Source organism: Spermophilus citellus, assembly GCF_964194105.1.
Source record: "Spermophilus citellus genome assembly, chromosome: 3".
Taxonomy (NCBI): domain Eukaryota; kingdom Metazoa; phylum Chordata; class Mammalia; order Rodentia; family Sciuridae; genus Spermophilus; species Spermophilus citellus.
In genome coordinates this window covers 47,660,537-47,683,098 of record NC_138184.1, presented here as the reverse complement: position 1 = coordinate 47,683,098, position 22,562 = coordinate 47,660,537, and the positions used below count along the sequence as shown (strand labels likewise).

The following is a 22,562-nucleotide window of genomic DNA, read 5'->3' as shown; positions in this document are numbered from 1 at the left end:
ACAGAAAAGCAATCATCTTTTCTTTGGGCTTCCTATCTGATGCTAGGTTTTCTAGCCATTGCTGTCAATTCAAGCCTCCAGAAAGAGCCCACCAGCAACTTTCTCTGGGAACTGAGAATAAGGAAGAAATAAAAGGTAGAAAGTGAGAGGAAAAAGCTAGAAAAAGTTGTTTCGTTTATCAGTCATCTATTTATCAACATTCAAGAGCAAAACTGGCATCTTTAGAATAGGGCATGACATGCTGCACAGAGATCAGGCCAGCAGACTGAGGGATAACACCTGACCCTTGAGAGGCAGGATCTGTATAAGAAAAACCAGGGTAATAGAGAATTTCAGAATGAAGGCAAAGGTTGGTTGCACAGCAGGCAGGATGGTTATTCCCCAAATGCTTCATGGAATATAGTCTATGAACCATATTTGTAAAACTGCAGGTTGAACAAAACAGCACAGATTCTTTATTGCAGGTCTTCTCAGAGCTTTTATTGTGTAATCACACCAGGAGTGGCATAAAAACTAATATGTAAAGCAGAAAGATTGACTTTGGGGGAGCTCCCCTCACACACACACACACACACACACACACACACACACACACAGACACGTTTGTTTACTTACTAGCTGTATTAACCTGAGCAAAATATCCAACTTTCATGAACTCCAGTTTCCTCTTGTCTAATAAAAACTCAGTTGTTATGAGAAGTGAATACTATGTAAAATGTGATCAGTTTAGCGCTGGCACTTAGTTAATATACTATCTCCTCTTACGCTAAAAACATAACCAGAGATTATTCACAATGATTGCACATTATCATGTTCATTTGAGGCAACAGGTTAAATTATGTTGGAATGATCTGAACCTTGACTTAATCGCTATAGATCATCCAACTGGATCTGGTAAGTACATTTTACCACACTATATAAAATATATTATTGCTATAGCTGCTGCTCCTGTTATTACTATTATCATCATCATGTATCATGAATATAAAATGAAAAATGTCATATGTAGCATTTCTTACATGATTATGGTTTGGTCAGTTTTTTATCAGCTATTTTTTGGAAATGCCAAGTCAGTGTGTAATACCCAACCTCTCACACAGTAGGTACTCACTATGTATGTGTGGAGGAAATGGGGCAAACAATTGACCTTACCAAATTGCAGGACAGTAAGAGGATGCTCTGGACAAGGTGTTTTTCATTATTTCCTTGGGCAACGGGCCTCTGAGGTCTGGGAGGAGTGACTTCATCTTTTCCTCAAAGAATGAGGGATCGAGAGCACAGTGTTCAACTTTGGGGAAACATCACAAAGAGTTTATTTTCGTAGAAGTGTTTGAAGTGACTCTGTAACAATGAGCTCACGCCTGCTGCCAGGCGCCAGCCATCAGCGTGAGCCTGCTTGCAGGGAAATGCATGAGGCCCATCACCAACCACCCCCTGGGCCCCCACCCATCAGACATGTGATGCACATGTGCGGGGTGGATCCCAGAGGATTTGCCCCAAACAGGGCTCCTTCCTCTTCAAGAAGGGACACTGAGGCCCGAACAAGGAAATGGCTGACCCAAGATCTAGAGTAAACTGGAGGATGGGAGAGCCTGGGAGAGGCCCAAGCCTTCTGGTTTTGTTTGGTTGATTCTCTGGCAGGATTTTGAACTGAATCCCAGAGGATATTTGTTCTTTAAAAAAAAAAAAAAAAAAAAAAAACCTCAATTCCTGCATTCATTTATGGAGATAACCTCATCTGTCATAAGTCACATGCTAATCTCACAAAGAGTTCCTAGAAGTGAGCAAGCTTCACATCAACCCTCTCCCTGACTGCAATGCAGGGATCCTGTTAAACCTCTCCAGCTTCTCACTGTTCTGTGTATAAAGAGATTCTTGACAGAAATGGAATTTACTGAAGTGCAGACTTGAGCAGGTTTAGAATATGATATTTGCATTTTACCAAACCCAATACTTAATACCTGTCCACCTGAATTTAAAAAAGAGAGTACACACAGAGTTTGAAAAGGAAATGAGATCACCTAAGAAAGCTCTTGGAGTGAAGAACTTCCCATGGAGCCCACAGCGCATTAAAAAAAGCCCCAGAGTTTTCAAAGTTTAAAACCTCAGATTAGGAGGTGGGAACATGCAGGGCAGGTCACAAATTTCTATTAATGAGAAAGATCACACAAGATTTTTCTATAATCCCTGATATTTTTATATACATATACACATATATATGTATGCATATGTGTATATGTATATATGTGTCTCAACTGTAAGGCATACAAAGAAAGCATATAGGCCAGAGATCCTGGATGCACTCAAGTCAGTTGTTACGTTTCATTTTATTTTAACTGGTAAAACTGGAAGTGTTTGGGGGAAAAAAATGTATAGTTAACTGTGGAAACTTGTCAAAGTTTAAGAAAGCTTCCAAGATTCTACAGACTTTTTGTTTCCAGCAGGACAGGGCTGCCCAATTCCTCTTACAATAAAAATATAACTAGAGATTATTCACAATGATTGCATATTTTCTCTATTATGTTCATTTGAGGCAACAGGTTAAATTATGTTGGAATGATCTGAACCTTGACTTAACCCCTATAGATCATCCAGCTGGATCTGGCAAGTATATTTTACCAAACCCATTCAGCACACCCAGCCCTTTAACCCAGAGAACCATTGGTTACACAGAACCCCTACCAGCCTACCCCTGAACTGCACCTTCTGAAAGTCAGAACTTATGTTCATTCACCATAAAATAGGAGAAAACTAAGTACCACCAGCAAAGTTCCTGGTGCATAAGAAACACAGCAGAACATCAATAAAAAACTGAAGGACCAGGTAGGGGGCCTGAGGTATAAGATCAAAAGAGGTACCCAGTCTAAAGGATTTCAATATTGTGAGGTACAGGTTAGCAGCAGCAAAATGAAGGCAAAGGAGAAAGATAAATAAATAAATAAAAAGCAAGGAGAAAGCTTAAAGCTTTACTAAATGAGTGGATCCAGAACTTGAAGCAAAGGTTTGGATATCATGTGCCCAAGCCTCCTAACTACCTTCCATTATGATGTCTGGATTTTTGCACCAGATTCGGTCTGTTCCAGAAGACATTAGGTTTTTGGTGGGAGTAATTCTGTAGAGCTATGCTTCTAATCTCTAATTAAACCTTTGCTGGTGAAACATTTGAGAGTAGAGTTTCCTTCTGCATGGTGGAGTTCAGGCAGTTCCTGTGGAGTATGCAACACAGTATGTAGGAACAGTGGAGAAAAAGTCAAGAACTGTGAGCCACCATGATTGGGAGCCTGTGATGGGACAAAATTGGTCTTTGAGCAGGAGTCCTTGTTTTGAAATTATTTGCTGCCAAAGTAAATGCACTGGTTGGTAGCTTAGGGGATAAGACAGAATACAAGATACAGACCCTGCATCAAGAGGAGGAAAAAAATATACTGTACCTCTCAAAAAGAGCAACTTTTTCAGAGTAGTCAATAGACTACAAATTTAAGCTTTCTTTTTCCTATGATTCCTACACTCTTCCATTGAGCTACACCCCAAACCTAAGACTTTCTTTTTTTGAAGCCTATAAATAGCTCTAAATCATACAATGAACATCTATTAATAAACTCATTAATTGAATGATGAAGAAATCATTAACTATTATTGTGTACTATCAGAAAACGAAGTCTTCCTGGAATTAAGGAAAAGGAAATTATTGCATTGAGCCTTTTATATTAGAGAAATCAAATCTGGGATGCATTTTCAAGCAAAACATCCATTTCGCTTCTTAATATCGGGGTACACACATTGTCAACAATGAATCTAGTTTGACATTTGGTTCCATATGCTATGTCCTAGGTAATTAAAGTATATCTTCTGGCTAATAAAAATGAAGTTAAAAAGTTAACCAAACCAAAACAACGACAGGAAATAACATGTGTGTACAATATGTTACTAACACACTGATAATTTTTTAAAGTGACTTTTAAAAAGTATTATAAATCTTTCAAATCACAGTGATTTATTTAGCGAAAAGTCTGAATGGTTTGCACTATTAAATTTAGCTTTTAAGTTGCTGCGTCATGGAGGGATCTTTTGTTCCCCCAGGTTAAATTTAGCATCTTGCATTTTGTTTTTCCACAGATTCACACTGGGTCGTCATGCAGATTTCCAAACTGTTCAGGAGGCATGCGTTAGGGAATTATCACGATGGTTTTCTTATTTTATAATCCAGGAATCAAATGTATCAAATAATCCAACAGTGATTTATTTCCTCCTCCTTCTTTGCTTTTCCCACCTATACAGCCTTCTCATAAAATAAACCTTCCCGAGGCATGGGATGGAAATGGGAAAAAAATGTGGTGGCCAGAGGAAAACCATTTCAGAAATGTGTTGTTAAACAAGTGCAAGCAATAAATTGAGCTTAGGAGGGAAAGGCAGTTAGGAGAAAAACTGAAAGTACTGACCTGAAAGTCAAGCTGATTGGAGCAAGGGTGAAAGCAGCAATTTGGAGGATAAGCAGAAAGGAAAAGGGATAGCAAAAGAGAATAAAAGGAAGGAAACATATTAGTTTTAAACATACAGCCAACAGATGTCATATTAGCAGGTTTTATAACCAAACAAAGGACAATAAAGCAACTTTTATTGGATATCACCCCCCAGAAGCCCTGGGCACAAACTGTAAGCTCTTCTATTAACTACCATACTTAAGAAACTGGTACCTGCTCTTCTAAGTACAATAATAGCAAGCACTGATACCAACCAGAGGTGGTATCAGCATACTTTCTGAAGGGCTAGAGAAAGTTCCTATCTGTGTGAATATAAACTTTTATTATTTAATAAACAGAAATGGTTAATTACTAAGGTGTTAGAACTGGTGGTAAGTAAGCACTAAACTGAGAGGAATTTTTATTTGAACCAGTACGTTGAATGTTTATATACTATGAGATATTTTTCCTTCATCTCTGAAAAACCAAAAGGAGCTGAGCAGTTAGGCTTTTAGTTCAAAGATTTCCTGCCTAGATGTTCACAGAGTATTCTACCTAGCAATGATCAAAGGCTTTGTGAGGAGGCCTGCTGGTGGGGTACCACCTGCCCGTCAGCCTAAGTTCCAAACTAAGAGTAATATTTCTCAGTTGTGAAATGGGGTTCTGACTTCATCACTGAGAATATCCAGATGCTTAATTTATATGCACAAAAATGTCTAATATGTCCCTCTAATCAATCAAAACAGTAGTCTCTAATGACAAACAAAAATTAAAAGAAAAATGTCACGATCATCTTCCAGGCTCCCTCAGGAACATAGTGAATATTTCTCGTTAATCTATAATATACCCTTTGCCAAAACACAGTGGATAAACACTTTACCAGCTATCTGCTCAGTGGAACCTCACCATTCCACACTGTTTATAAGTAATTTTAAGCATTTCACATAGGAAGGAAAAACAATAAATCTTTAGGATAAAGCCTATGCTAGAACATTTCAAGTGAAAACAGTATTTGACTAGAATGATAAAAATCAAAACTAAAATTCAATATTAAACACATGTGAAAGTGATGATTTGATAATCCCTCATATCTGAGATCTCTCTACAAAGTGTTTTGTGATCATAAATGTACAGTTGATCAAAAATGAGTCAGGTCATGGTGGAGACTTCAGCAATACTGGGCCCAGCTGTCATTTCAAATCCTTCAGATCAGAGGTAATTAGGCTAAGGTTCATGGCCAATTTAGGGAATCCTAAACTAAAATATCAAGCACACTTTTAAGAGTTAGCTGCCTTTCCCAAAGATTCCTAGTTTTCATCAAATTCTCAAAAGCATCCATGACATTCATGGTCCTCCCCAAAAGGTCGTCAGAGATAGTATACAGCCATCTGCCACTTGATTTAAAGAAATTCCTTCAAATACATTAATGAGCATAAGTAGAAATTACTCAGCAAGAAGAGTGTATATCAAAACAAAAAGAACTCTATCAAGTTTCTTCCATGTGCTATGGAACTTTCAGAACACATTATCATACTTTAGAAATAATAACAAAGTTTAAGTTTATGTTTTGAAAAGAGTTCTAAAAGGCATCAAGGAAATTATGTCAGCACATTATTGAGCAAATCAGAAGGAAAAATAATAGTTTCTCTTTCAACCTTAGATAAGGTTCTGTTAGGCACCTAAAATCATTTATCAATGTCCAAATGTCTGGCGGCATTAGTACTCCATCCAGATAATTAAGTGGTACCCTGTTTTCCAGTCTGATGGTATGTCTTACGAGGAGAAGCCCTTGGGACCCTGTCACTGCAGGGAGGAATGTGACAGAGGACTCAACTTGGGCATTCCCCATCTTCTAGTCAAACACAGACAAAATCCCCTAACAGATTTAAGATAATTACATGAAAAGTAACCTGACTGATCCTTTCCCATGGGTGGGATGCAAGAAATCCAGTGGCAGTAGGTCTTGTTTGACAGACTCTATTAACTTCTCTCTTTCCCCTAAGGCACCACAGGATTAATTCTGAAACTTTAAATAGAACTCAGAGACCTTGATGGGCACTGATAAAGAAGCGCCACGTATTTCAGTGTCTCTAAGGTTTAATTAGCTACATGGTTATGATTCTGGCATTGGTGAGGAAACAAAACATCAGACTGCTTTTGAACAACTCTCAGGGATATACTCAAGGTCCTCCACCTTCACAGCCTCTAGTCAAAGGCAGAAGCTTCCCAACTGGGCTGTCAGAATCAAGTGCAAGAGTTTACAGGCAGAAGTGCATATAGGGACCACACTAGAGCAGTGTGCACCTTAAAAAGAAGATCTTTAATGATTGATGCAAAATATCATTTGAACAGAATTTAAGAGGTAAATGCCAGCCATCTGCTTTTAGGAACATGTCCATTGTGAGATGATTAGCAGAATAAAAACAAACAAACTGCCCTCAGAGAGAAGCAGGCCAGTATTATTTGAGTTATTCCTAATCCTGTACCTCTTGTTGTATGTGACTGAAGTTTTGTCATATTTTAGAATACAAGTTGCTTTTTAAAAGGCCCTTTCACTCTGGTAGGTCACATTATAAGCCAGAGACCAAAAATTTATTTCAAGTTCAATATTTTGGTTTTCAAAATAACAAACTTAATTGTAAGACCTTCTCTCAATGACTCCAAAATGGAGATCTATGTCATATTGCTAAGAAATCTTTAGTTCCCAACATTATGAGGTATGAATTTTGTACTTTAAGCCAGCAAATGTAGAAACAACTGCCTGACAACTCAAGGAAGATGTTTTAGTCAATACACATGTAGCCCAGCAGATCATGCTTCAGAAAGGCAGGCCAAAGCTTCGTTCTCCTTTTCCCAAGATGCTTCCCCTCTAGATCTCCACCCCCGCCTCCCTAGGGGCCTGTGCTGGAGCTGGGACTCAAGACATTTCCCAGACTATGTTCTGCTGCTGGACCCAAGACACCGGCAGGCAGAGACCTGGGACAGAGTCAAGTCCCACCACACGTTTTATGAATTACAGAGCCTGGGAGGCATCAGCTTTAAGGAGAGGCAAAGGCAGAGATAAAGAAAATGTGCAGAAAGTACATAAAGATAAATGCCTGTAAAATCACTGCCGCTTTAATGCATTCCATATTGAAGAAATAAAACTGTGAATATTCTTGATAATTTAATGGCAATAGTGTCTAGCTAAGACCTGTTTGCCCAAATAGACAATTAAGGTATTTATATGTAAATGTTTATAGTAGTTAAATCCTTATTTTCAATTACAGTACTGGGGAGCTGGTTTAATAAAGAAAAATGCCTTCTGAACATGGGGCACATCACTTTCCTTCATGAAAACTAATAAAGAAGAGGCAGATCTCTTGTGGTTGCCCTGCAATGCCTGCTCAGGAAGGGCTCTCAGTAGGTTGCTTGGCACTACTGGACTCGTTTCTCCATTTTGGCCCATTGGTGGAAGGGATTGTTCTCAGTATCTCCTCTGTTGTTCCTGGGTTCAAATCCCGACTTTGAACCTTACAAGTTCTGCAATCTTTAAGAAAGTTACTTAATCTGTATATGTCATAATTTCTCATCTATAAAATGGAGATCGTGATAGTTTCTGTGTTATGGGTAAGATTAAATGTATACCATATTGCAGCTTAAGTGCTTAGCAGACTATCTGGCTCACTAAGCATAAAATATACTGACTCTATCATTATGATTATAATTGCTTTTTTAAATACTATTGGTATTATTATCTAGGATATCTGCCATAGGGCTCACTGCTTCTCAGAGCAGTGGACAAGAAGTCAGTCCAGAAACATAATGTTATAACTATAATGTTATAGTTTCTCATCTTTCTGACCATGGGACCAATCTCCAGAAGGTCACTCAACTTTTTGAGGTCTTCGTTTTCTCACCAATAAAAAAGACACAGATATAACTTCCCTGTGATCTCATGGTAGCTGTTTTAGAAAAACTGTGGCCCTGAAATATAATTTCAAAATAGTCATGTAGATAGATATATCTAAAATCAACAGTGTCCCCAGCTTTTTAAGAATCAGTAGACTGGCAGAACATTCCCACATTTTTAAATTAAAACAGAATCCTTAAGAACTTTATTTGTATGGTGGCTTCAGGATGAAAGAGGTTCTTGCCTTCCTTACTAAGACTGGTCACACTGAACCAAAATTACCTGATCATCATTAAACTTAGGCTAAGGGTATTGAAAAAAATTATTAAATAATTTAATATTTGAAAAAGTTGTTGAAATTTTATTGCAAATAGCCTATACATTAAGTACAGAGCCACTTAATACTAAATATTTTTTAGCATTCAACTGTTAATAATAATGATATAAACATCATTTCATCCTCTTACATGGGGACTAGGTACTTGCAAAGCATAACACATCTTAAAAGGCTATTAGAGATTCATTTCCAAAAAGATGCAAGGCCACACAGCTAGCATAAAGCCAACACAAAATATGAACCCTGGTCTTTCTTTTGCTAAAGTCCATCATCTTTCTGCAAGGCCACAAAGAGCTATTTTGCATATATCTTGAAGTCCTTTAGGGCCTCACAAGTGTCTTGATCAGACCTGGCAAACATTCACTGATTTATTCAAACTTTGTTGATCTCTTCCATATGGACTGAATCTAAGAAAGACAAATTCTGCCTTATTGCTGAACCAATGAGAAATCCTTAGAGGTTATGGAGTTACGTAAGATTATTCAGAAAGTTCTTCCCATATATGAAATATAGGAAAAAGCATTGATAGGAAGCTTATTTTTAGAGATCCCACTACACATGAATATAATATGGATATGATTTATCTGAAAATATAAATACTTTGGAACCCTGATACAACCCTCCTTGTGTTCAGACAAAATTTGCTATCATGTAGGCCCTATTCAAGCATATTTATTTTCCAAGTGCTATAAGATCTTCTCAAAAGATAAATCTCAAGGATGAAATTGTTGTAATGTGCCAAAAGATATCAGCTCCCTTCCCTTCCTCCTATCTTGAGTGAAGAATTCCCAACTGTATTCTTCCATATTCTTTTGCTCAAGACAAACCATACACCACAAATGTTCATCTTTAATGGGAAAGAACAGAGGTTTCAGGTAGTCAAATTTTTATGTACACTGCTGGCACAAATGCTAGAACAGACAAACATCACTCAAGAAAGGCAACCACCATTTCTTTAAACACTGAAGAAGTACATAATCCTTCAAAAGATAAGCCAATTACTTTCTTGGTATCCCATAGAAACAACATCATCTCTTATCATGCCATATTCCTCGTATATAACATGTTTCCAACTTGTAATCCGAGCGAGCAAATGTGCATTCTAAATCTAACCACAACCTGAAATGGAAACCAAGTCGTCAGTGCTCACTCAGCACTGACAGTTCACATATCTGTAAAACTTACCTCTCAAGTTCTGCGATCTTCTTGTCCTTGTCATTCTTTTCATTTTCCACCTCTTTGAGGATCTCCAGCAACCGGTCCACTTCGGCTTGGGCCTTTCCACACTCATCACGGTAGTAAGATGCCTCTTTATCAAGCTGTTTTAGTCGGTCTGCAAACTCAGGGTTCATCCTGGAGTCATCTTCAATATTATGTGCCTTCAACATTACATTTTTAAAGAATGTAGTTAAGACAACAATTTGTAACAGTAGATATTGTAGCCACCAATGGCCCAAAAATTAACTTTAGAGACAAAATAACCAACAAGAGTTATGGGTATTCTGTCAGTGAGAAGGCAAAATGAGAATATCACACATTTCCAGTTACCTTAGAAAATGTTGATTTAAAATTATGTTAGTTTCATATAGGGAATTCCTTTCTTTATTGATATTTTGGTCCATTAAAAGGTGCTACTTTGGGCTTTTCTTTCCACTAAAAGTGGGGCATAGGTGGGTTTAGAGACTCTGGTGTCTTCATTACTGCTCATTTGGCAAGCAGAACCAAGACAATTCAATTTCTCACATTTCCAATGCAGAGAACTTAAGCAGCACATATTAAACATATTAAGTTGTTTTCCAAGATCCATCAAGGGCCTATGTAGAGCCAGGTAACATAGAAGAGACTGGTTGACTGATCTTTGAGCACGTTGCCCTACTGAGAAATCTCAGCAGAAGATGTAGTTCGGAAGGAAGACTCAGATGTGAGGGAAGGGCTTTCCAGCCAACAGTCATACCCATAAATTCTTGTTCCTTGAATAAACTTAACCTAAACATGAGGAAGATGAGAGCTAATTCATGAACAAGCACACAGACAAGAATCTGCAAACACATGCATGGGTGGGTGGTAGCTTTACACATAAGAACACACACGGGCAACAACAGAGCAACAACACTGCAGAATAATTTGCAGCCAAAGTATTTGTGGTCTTCTGTGTGTGAATGCATTGTGGCTTTTTTTTTTCCCAAAATAAACTTTTGGCTGAAATATTCCCAGACAGATGGAAATAACACTGCACTGCAATGTTTTGCCTACCCCTTGTTTCCCATTATTCCTAATTGACTTCTTCAAAGAGCAGGCAGGGAAAAAACAAGTAGTTTAACAACAGTGCACATTCAACATAGAAAGTTCAGAGAAGTCATATCTGTATGGATCTCCAAAATCCACATATGAAGCAATAAAATATTAATTTATTAAGATTTCAGTTGTTCTGCTGTTTTGCTATGTAGAGCAGATGTTCACTGGACTTTACTGCACGTTTTCTTTTGTTTAATTTCAGGGAAAAAACAAGGCAAGCAAGCTACAGCTATTGTGGGGTCCAATGAATCATGCATGTTAGAAAATTAATACTAATACTACTGTTAGAGGGTTGACAGTCTTTGCAATGATTTAGTAGAAAAAATTCAAAAATTAGTATAAATAAAATAAATTTCATACTTATGACAAAATAATCATTTTAAAATAACAATTTTGCATGTAACATATTATTTAAGCATGAGGATAAAAGGGGAATAATTTGCTTTCATGTTCTTTCATCTAAGATTTCCTTATTTAAGAAATAAACTCAACTTCAAAGAACTTGGGAAAAAATATCAATTCAACATACTATCAGGTACCAATTAACTCCTTTTTACCAACATATCTCCGAAGACATTTATTTTTATTTAGTACTCACTCAGGATTTCATTATAGTAGATTATTAAACTTTTTTCATTATAATTAAAATAGTCTGAAAGAGAAATCTGAGCTAATAGACCTTCAGGATTTTATTCATCAAATAATTTTATTTTAAATTGAAGTAATAGATATTCAAATTCCCTAATCTCCATTTTTAAAATGTAGATATTCTGTTTTTAAAATAAAGTAACTACTCCACACACCTACTTCTATTTGTGAAAAATAAAAATCAACTCATTAATTCTGTGACAGAAAAACATTAAAAATATGCAGTTTTTAAAAAACTAAGAAGTAAAATCTTCACATTAGCCTCTTTCATTTTTATCCTGTTACCATTATTCTACAGCAGCTAAAAACCTTCTCCTGAGATTTCTTAAACTATCCAAACCAAGGACATTGAGATCTTTAAGAAGCATTAATTAATTAATGAGCAAGTAGAAGCATTCAAAACAAATGAATAAACATATTTTGATTGCCTGTTTCTGTCTAGAGTCAAAATTTCTTTCCCAATTCTGATTTTTAAAGATTCACAATGAACTAGCAGTTAACAACTGTGGTTTATCTGGGTTGTCTTTATTCTTTGATTATCATCATTAATTGGAATAAGTGGGTACAGGATTACTAGTTGAGACCTAGATTCTAAATCTAACACTGTGTCTAATGTCTATGGCAAATAAATTAACCTTTCTAAAGACAGTAAAAACTACAAAATAAGGAACATGGGGAAGGTATTATTCATTTGCATTTTATCATTATTATAATATGCATCCCAGAAACAGCTAAGTGAATAGGTTTATTGAATTTTCATCACCAAAATACTATGGGCTTCTTTAAAAAGCTTCCCTGGTAGGTTTTCAAAGAAAGCACAGCCTGCCAGCTGCTAGTGTAGGTATGTAAGCACAAGTCTTTTTCTTAAATCCTTGAGGAGGATACCCCCATGCCAGTTTTCAACCCTGAGTGGAATTAGATGGGTTCACAGTCTTTTCAACTCGATAAGTAGGTATGGTTAAAGGACTCATGGGATGTTGAGAGATACAGAAAGCTGGGGTGGGGTGGGGGTATACTAGACTATAGCTCTCCTGACCTCATGTGATGTTGAATTAAGTCATATTATTAAAATAAAGCCCATAGCTAAGTTTATAGCTGGCTTGGTATCTGTTAGATAATACTTGCATGTGCTAATGATTCTTCCTTTTAAAAAGAATAGACAAGCCTCAATAATATCTGTGAGTTAAATATCTCTTTCTGTTTCTACTGTCAGGTTAATCTACTGACCCAAGGAAAAAAAAATTAAGTCAAATTACCTTCAATCTTGATGCTAGAATTCTTAGAAGGACTCTTAGATAAATGTGTAAATAGATAACTTTAAAACGTGATTATGTTAAAAGATAAAAGACAGGTTTTAAAAGAGCTATATAAAGATGTGAGAATAAGAGCTGCTTCTTGAGTCACATGAAAACAATGACAGAGCTTCCCTTGATTGGGAAGGCTGGTGGAGTCCCTGGTCATCCTAAATATTGGATGCAGATGTCTCCAAAGAATTTATAACTGTTAGTAAAGATAATCAGCTCTATTCAATGTAAATCACAAATTTTCAAAGGATAGGCTGAAAGTTTTAACATGGGTGTGTTATACTCAGATCCACAGACACAGGGGTGTCACTATACTGAAAAATAAATAAAGGAAGAAACTGAGTTTATAAAACCAATGCTACCTTCAAAATTATAAGGCCAGAACAAGCTCTAAAAATGGAAGGAAGCACTTTATTTATATTTAGGAAATATTCTTTTCAAATGATGAGTTCTTTAATCTGTACTGGCTGACCCTGATACGGATCAAAGTAGGTAGCAGATTTACCCTAACATACCCTAGATACTGTGTCAGGTGTTGGGGAGGAGACTTATGACTTATTTCAATAAATCATTTCCACAAGAAATTCCTATCATGGCATGATTCTGACCTATGCAAGATTTAAATTGAAAATGTCCAGTAATTATTTCCTCTTAGGGATTTGTTGGTTTGAATTTAGCTCCCCCACATGGGAAGTGCTTGCCTGTTCCATTATTCTAAGGCACATCAATTTTGTTCCCTCTTGATAATCCATATTGATGTGTATTTTCTGCCTCAATATATTTCTTAAAACTTATAGAATAACACTTAAACTTTTTTTAGAAAAAACACAGATAATTGGGAACTGGCATTACAGAAATTTCTGTATTGTATATTAGACCAGTAAGATTTTGGGGACTCCAGATTATGTCTCTTGTATTTCCATATGTAGGAAAATTTCCCCACAAATGGGAATAATCAAAACAAAGTTTTTGCCTCACTGATATGGGCAAGTCTCAGCATTTTGATGTGAATTACTTTGAAAGCCTGGATCAAGAATAAAGAGGAATCTAGTCATGACTTGGGATGAATAGCATTACAATACCTAACAGTTATTTTAATTAAAGAAATTAGAACTGTTTCAGGAAAAAAAAGAAGAAGAAAAAATTCAGATTAATACTCTATCTAAATCAAACTAAAGCAAAAAGCCGCTAAAGCCAAAGCTGGAGGCTGACAGGTATCCAAATCACACATCCCAACTTTATTTGAACTTAATCTTATAAAGGTTGATCACTGATTATTTTTAGTAAAATACTAGTTCATCATTCCAGATGCCTAGGAAGGAAAGCATTAACTTTGGTCCAAAAAACCTGCTGTGAAACAAGGCAGAGAATATTCGATTATAATATTATATAACACTCTCCCTTTGAAATGAGTCTTAACAATTTTAATAAAAAATAATTTCCCTCAAAATAAGCAAACGATTAGTCATGAACATAAAATACAAGCAGAATGTTAACTAATTAATCTGTTGATTTTTCATCCCTGCTGCTTCTGGGTTTTAGCAATAACTTGATAAAATCATGTACTATAAAAATATGATTCTCTACTCCCAGTGCTTTGCTGGTTTAGAGTCCTTTGACAACGCTTTAACCTTCCTTTCATATCTTAACAGCAGAACAGGGCATATAAACTATTTCAAACATTATACTCAATTTCAATCTTCTAAAAGAGTACCAATCTTCACTTAATTCTAAGTTATGAACAAAATATTAACTTATTAAAATAAAGTTTCTAAGGGGGAGATAGAACTAAAACATGTTATAAAATTTAAATTTCATTTAGATACAATAAATCAATACTAGACATAATAAATGAGCCTAAGTAATACATTTTGAAACTAATGATGAAATACATAGAAATCTTGTACTTCCTAGTTTTATGGGAAATTACTCTTTCACAATTCAAGCTAACTACATCCAGTATATTTACAATTTTTATGTTAAAACAATCATACCAAATAGAGATTTTTTTCATAGATGAAACAAATTATATATATATATATATATATATATATATATATATATATATATATATATAAAACAAATACTCCAAATACTTTTTCTCATGTCAAACCCCCAAAATAAAAAGAACCAACTATATGCTTTACATACAGTAAGACTCCCCAACCAAAATATAATTATTAACGTGGTTCCTGTTAACTTTGGAATTTCCTAAAATTAGCAATGTAAAAGAACCAAAGTTCTCTTTTGAAGTCCTATGTTTTAGAACATCCAGTGAGTGTTCTTATGTGTGCCTGTGTTCGCACATGCAGTATGTATTCACTGAGCTATCTCTTAAATAGCTATAATCTTCCATTATGTCAGGGGATATTAGTCTAAGAATAAATCAAATAGTTTTCAGAAATAAGCTAAAAATATCATAAAAAGAAAGCACTAAGCCTAAACAATCACTATGATAGCATTTGTAATTCAGCCCACTACCCTCCTGGGATCACATAGTCCTATGATGACACATAATTCAGGAAGACCTCACTGAACACTGACAAGACTTTTTTTCTTTCTCTGGAATGGAAAAATGCTTGATTTTTGTCTTGTAAAACATGATCCCTGCAAAAGATATGTTCAGAAGAGATGGGATTTCAAATAGCTAATAATTAGGTGAGGGTCAAAGGGGAGGCTCCTGTGGGGATCATCAGACCAGTCTCAAGGGTACCCCCGGCAGTACCAAGCCCAGTATCATACAGTAATGAGGATATTATACAAGCACTAAGTTGAGGGGTCTAGAAACTCTAAAGATTTACTTAAAATTTTAGGAACAAATCCTGGATACCATCATTGAGCATAATACTAGGAGGGCTACAGCAAAGAAGGTATTTGAGCCTGATGAAAAAACCATATTATTTGTCTAAAATTAAGAATCAAGGGAAGAAAAAGGACTCAACTGAAGATACCCTGCACAGTGTTTCACAATGACAAGACAAAACTCCTCCAGGAGCAAAGATTAGTAGTTAAGCTACAGAAAGATTATCATTATAAGAAAGAGTCAGGATACAAAGGCAAAATTTTAGAAATGGCATCAGAGTATCACTCAGTACAATGGACTGACTGGAATAAAGAAGAAAAAAAGTAAATGGTTTATTTCTATTCTATGGGGAAAAAATACATGTGGGAGGACTTCAAAGCTTAATCCTTGTTTACTCCGATTGAGTATAGATTGATAGACCTAGAGATGACTGTAAATTTACCTTATGTAGCAAAAACAATGAGTATAATTCACCAAAAATGTGAAGGATGGCCATGGTCAAAATAAACATACAAAATAAATAAAAGACATTTCCTTGATACCAATAACTGGTTAGAAAATATAAGAAAGACAGCATTCAAATAGCAACTTAAAAATTATAAATGTAGAACTGCTTCAGACTATCTATAAAAAACCCACAGTCCTATAATAGAAATATGTCAAAACTTTACTATGAAAAACCACTGAAATGAATAAAAATTGTATCAAGTTTATAAATGGAAAAAAAAAACTGGAAATATATTGATCATTCTAAAATCACTGTTTAGGATGAATGTAATTTAGATTAAAGTAATCACCAGTTGTGCTATTAAATTGATAAAGTGACCCTGAAATTCACCTGGAAAGATAGAAAATTATAAGATAAGGACCTTAAAACAAACAAATGAAACTTAAAAAAAAAGACAAAATGAAAAGCAAAAAGAATTAAGGTGGAATCTCAAATCCACAATAGTTAAAATTTTGAAGAACAGCCCAGAAACTAAGCCATTTATCCATGAGAGCTCAGTATACAATAAAGTATATCAAGATTAGTGGATAAAGAATGAATTATTTGATAAACAGTGGTAGGATATTGGTCAATAATTTAGAAAAATATAGTTAGAACCTCACTTCTCATAATGAATCAAAATAAATTAATAAGGGGTAAAGGAGTTAAATTTATGTAAAACATAACAATGCAAAAAATTTAAATTCAGCTCACAAATAAAACTGGAAAATGACTTCAAAGAATAAAGGCAATGAGAATATCCTAAAGAGAAACACAGGTTGAGAACCTAAAAATAGTTCTATGTGTTTTTAAAAAAGAAATTTTTTAATTAAATAAAATTTCCACAAATCTGACAAAATTTCTATATAAGCCACAGCATACTCCATATAAACTGATGAATAAACCAGGATACTCAAAGGGAAATGCTTAAATGACTTAAACAATTTACAGAAAGGAGAATATTAAGAAAATATACTTAAAATCCTAACTTTCATTAATAATTAAAGACAGGAGAGTTAAAAAGAAAAAATTTCTACCTGAGCATTTTTCAAAGTTATGGAAAATGACAATTCTCAGTAGTGGCCAGGGTGTGACCAAAAGGCCACATTTAACCAGTGCTTAAAGAAGTGTGCCTTGGCAGAATTTCTCCGAGTTCCTGCAATACAGCAGGAACTATGGCGAGTTTTTTTTAAATATTGGCCCAGAAATTTATTCTATGAGGCAAAAAAAAGTGTGGAGAAATTAATAAAGTTTTTTTCAGAGCATTATTTATACTACTAGCAAACCAAAAAAGAAAAGAGGGAAGAAATGACCAACATTAATATAAATAACATAGAACAGTAAACACCATTGAAAGGACATTTTGGAAGAATAGTTAATGATATAAAAAATTTCTAATGATATGCAGTTTTTTAAAAATAGGATATAAAATGGAATAATCACTTTAACACAACTTCATAAAAAGAAATAGAATATTAGGTAAGAAAAAGGAAGATAAAGGAGAAAGGAGAAGGAAGGCAAAAAGAGAAGTAAGAAGAAAGAAGAAAGCAAGAAAAGAGGAAGATAAAGAACAGAAGAGAACAGTAACAGCAAAAAAATGCCTGGGCAGGGAGCAACCCAAATGTTCCTAGTGATTATCTCTATGCACTGAGACATCCTGTTATTTTTTTTTTCTATATCCTTCTATACTTTACAAATTCTGTACTGTGGACATATATTATTTTTATTACTAGGGAAAACATAGTCATTTTTTAAAAGACTATTAAGGAGAGAAAATCCATCATGGTCTGTTCCTATCAGTCCAAAAAAGAATTGGACCCTGAGCATATCTGTAGGCAAGGGGAGTTAAAATAATGAGGGTTGGCTATATTCCCAGGATGCCAAACCAATGGGCTAGCTTAATTAACTTGGGAAGGAAAGTCAGTCAATGATTTTTGAATTAGTCACTGAAAAGACTAAAAAGTTTGCTTATGTATACTGAAGAAGATCACTGGGGCTGAAGTGAAGGAGAAGCTGATGATGTTTGTGATCAATATTTCTAAAAATGGCCTAAAAGTTAACTGAGTTGTGTCTTTGATCCTACCTATCCAGACAGGGATATGAACTCCTGCTATGGTTGTGGTAAATTTTCACTGCTGTAGAAACAAAGCCATCCCCATCTGTCCTTTATACCTCCCACAATTATGAAATACTTAGGTTTTTTTCCTGTCCCTAACGAGTAGGTATGAAATAATTTCAGCAGGATTACTTCATACCCTTTTAAAATAATCTTTAATAAAAAGAAAAAAGAACATGCATTTTTCCCAGGGTGTATTTTCAAGCTTAAAGATATTCCAATCTTATTTGTCTTTCTTCACCTCTCTACTGTCTTCAGCCTGCTTATTAACACTTCCATTCAAGTGCTAAGGGAAAGGAAACCTGGATTGTTTTTGCTTACTCTGCTAAAATCCATGCTTGGGAAATAGTTAATAAAGATGCTCCTACAGGGCTTTAGGAATTCTGTTTGCAAAAATAAAATTGGTTGTAAAGAATGAAGGGTGGAGGATGAATTTAATTAAGTACACCCGAATATCTTGCACATCAAGCTAAATGTATCCTGGAGCATGCTGAACAAAAAGTCGTTAGCTAACTTTATTTCCTTTATCCATCCTATTACTTTTTTCCCATGATGGAAATTTATAAATAGGAGATAATTAGAATGCATGATAGTTCAGATCATATTTGCCAAATGATAAATTCTAGCCACCTTTAGAAACATTTCTCCCAGTAAGCCAACTTGAGACAAAAAAGAAAAAAAAAACTTCTTTTTAAAAAATAAAGAAACAAACTGCTTCACATAAATATACACATCATTAGGATAAAAAAAAATAGTGGTGGCATCTGGACCATGTTATAATTTTTTTTACTAGTTACCTGATTTTTGTACTCTGAGAAGCTATAAGGAGAACTGCTATTATCTGTTATTAGGATACTATATTATGGTTTCCCCAATCAAATGACATGTTTTTAAAACATGTCTTACAAAACCCACAATAATGTCATGTATTTACTAATCTCAAAGAGATTTTTATTGTTAAATCTAAATTTAATGTCTATCTCATCAACACAACATACATTGAATTTTTGCTATTTTACAAATGCTATTCCTTTTGACATAGATTAGTCTGTGTCCAAAGGATCTGAGGATGAATTTCATGAGTGTAAATCTTTAGCTGACTTCTGTTTTTCTACAGAAAAATAGATTTGAAATTAAGAAGAAGCTAGTATCAGAGCTAGGAATATTTCCTTGAGTTCTTAATTTTTTTTTAATTTAAAAAGAAATGACAATGGCCTCCGCACAAGTCATTTCTTTTGATAGAAAGGAAATGAGAAGGGACTAATAAATATTTTTGAAGCCTCCCCAGTATGGCACTTTGTGACATGTGATCAGTCGATCCTCATGCTTTGATATGTTACAGCGGGAACTTTCAGAAATGACTTACTGGGTTGTACATCTGATTGAACAACTGCTCAGCTTGCTACATTGCAAAGTTGGGGAGGCATTGAAGCACAGACAGGGAAAGAAGGAAAGATCCAGAAAAACAACATTAGCTCAACAAATCCAGTGCATTCGCACAGACGAACTGGTCGTTAAAAAAGAAGAAATTTCAGTTTCTAAACATTCCACAGTGAAAGTGAGAGGCTCTAGGGAAATACAAATGTTGATTTTGGCTCCGATAAAAGAATAGCTGGAATAAGAAATTTAAGGTTTGTATTACTTTCCCTTTCTCAAGTTAAATAACCCATGAAATAAAGAAAGCTGTCCACTTTTGATGATACATGAAGTGCGGGCCTCCAGCAATGAATCACAAGAAGTACTTTTTTTTGGCCAAGCCCATAATTTATTACCTGAACTTCAAAGATGGTAATAATAAAAGATTAATTAAATCTTATCATTGAATTTATAGCTCTTCTTTTATACCAACACAAGCTTGAATTTTCTATTCAGTCTAACTCCAGAAAAATACAGATTAGCAAATGGCAGGTTAGCAATAGCAAAATATCAGTAAACAAAACATTATCAGATTAACTTAAATGGAGAAAGAAAAAAAATTAAGTCAATAAGATAACAAAAGAGACCTACAATACAGTATTATCTATTGCCCATTACCAGTTTCTACTGTTAGTTTAGAATTAAGAAATAAATACTTTTCAAAGATATCCTGTTATGTTCCAAGTGCTTTAGAACCTGTAATGGTCTCCTGTCAATTTTGTGCAGATTTAGGTTTCTGGATTTAAATGTACTGAATATTGTTTTAAATAGCACCCTCCAGTGATATTTCTTAAATACCTGCACCAATAATTTGGGGCTAGACATCAAGATGTAGAAGGTGAAATATTATGGAAACTGTTACTTTGCTTTAAGCTGAGATATGCCTTTTTATGTGCCAGATTCCTGTTCCTTCAACTTGAATAAATAAATAATGATTTTATCATGGTTTTAGAAAACCCTCTCCTCAAGCATGACATTAATTAGAAAGTTACTGAGGAGCATAAAACATAACACTTTGAATTACTGTTGCTTCTGAACTGATCTAGTCATACAAATCAATTACCTTCTACAACTTGAACCTCAAATACTCTTAAAAAAACAATATGATCCATGCATTAATAATCAGGTTCTTTTCTATATGTCGATATCTGTAACTGATGAATGCACTGAATTATAAAGCACACTCATAACTACTGGTTTCTCATAATTTGGTTAGCATTGTTTAATCAGTCTTACCAATATCAGTAAAGATTTCCTCACACATGAACATCTGACTGTGCCATGTTTAAGAGGTGGGATGGAATGTCTAAAGGGTAATTCCTTTTCTGCTATAACCATTTTTCATCACTAAGGATTTGAAGATGTCTTAAATCTACACAGTATAATGAAGGGTTAAAAGTAATAATGTGTATGAATGTTCTGCCCAAACTGTTGTGTAAAAATTCAGCTTATCAAAGTTAAGCATTATTCGTAAGATAAAAATCAATTAAAATCTCTCTTTGGATTTCACTGTCTTTGGCCAACTAAGTGCCTGTTCAAATAAACACATCTATGATCTTGTATAGATTTTAAGGCAAAAAATACTGGATTCTCACAAATCTTGAGCAAAGTTCCACTGAGAATACATGGTGTATTTATGACATAATAAAACTATTATATTTTCAGCTTTCATTTAGTTAACCTTTATATTTTATTCACAAGTCACAAACCCTTTTACTTAAAAGGAGGCCCAGACACTCCTTAAGCTTTTATAGCTGCTTATTTTTCCATGAGTAAATGATGTGTTTATATGCATATTCACATACTGTTGGCTTATAATTTCAAATATTTCATGTAGATCTCAATTCTTTTTAAGGTGATGGGTACTTGAGGTTTTTATGGAACTATTTATTAGCAGAATTAAAGACTACTGAAAAAAACTATTTTAAACTTTTGAATGTAGTTAATGCTAAAGAGCCAAAAGCAACAAAACAACATCTACAGGTTAGGAATAAAAATATTTAAATTATCATTACCTTATTTAAACTCACTGTACTATGCACTTAGGACACAGTATAAGCAAAGATTATGTAATTACTTAGAAATAAGTTATCCTTTCATAAATTAAATAGTTTCTTTATAGAAAGACACCATATTTGTCATTTCACTTCTGGTGATATTACAAAATGTTAAAATCTGTTAGGAATAATGATATAATATTTACAGGATTTGGTCTGTGAATTCCAGTAAATTTGTCTACCTGAGAGTACAAGGAAAACACTATGAGTGATCTCTCGGGCAAACCACAGCTATGCTGAAGAAACTATACTGAATTGCATAGATGTTGATTTATTAAACTAAGTCATGTACATGAAAACTATAAGCATCAATATGTGAACCTTCTTTTTAATTGCCAGGGAATTTCAAATTCCAGAGATGACTTACACTAAAAAAGAGGGTGCAGTGCATGAGGTCTACAGAAATCATAAACAGGGTGGCCTGACCTCCATAACAGCTCATCAGAGTTGATGGAGGGTATCTTTCAGGATCATATTTATTTGAGGTCCTATTTCATTCCACACTCACACACTACAAGTGAGGTAAGATCATGAAGACCGTACCAAGAATCTGGTGAATTTCTGTCTCATAAAGTTATCTTGGCACCTACCTTATGGTCACAAAATTGTTTTATTAAGTAAAAATGATGTTTCATAGATATATATCCTAATATGCATATGCATGTATGCCATATTGAAGGGCACTTTTATAATGTGTCAATAATGTATATGATACTCCCAATGCATAAATAGCCAAATCAAACTGCA

General features: G+C 34.7%; 1 protein-coding gene across 1 annotated transcript in view; it reads right to left on the bottom strand.

Moving 5' to 3' along the window:
- ERC2 (ELKS/RAB6-interacting/CAST family member 2) overlaps window positions 1-22,562 on the bottom strand; it is a 908,750-nt gene that overhangs the window by 431,888 nt on the left and 454,300 nt on the right. Inside the window, 1 exon segment of the mRNA XM_081286503.1 lies at window positions 9,875-10,068. Coding sequence (XP_081142629.1) covers window positions 9,875-10,068 — 194 coding nt within the window.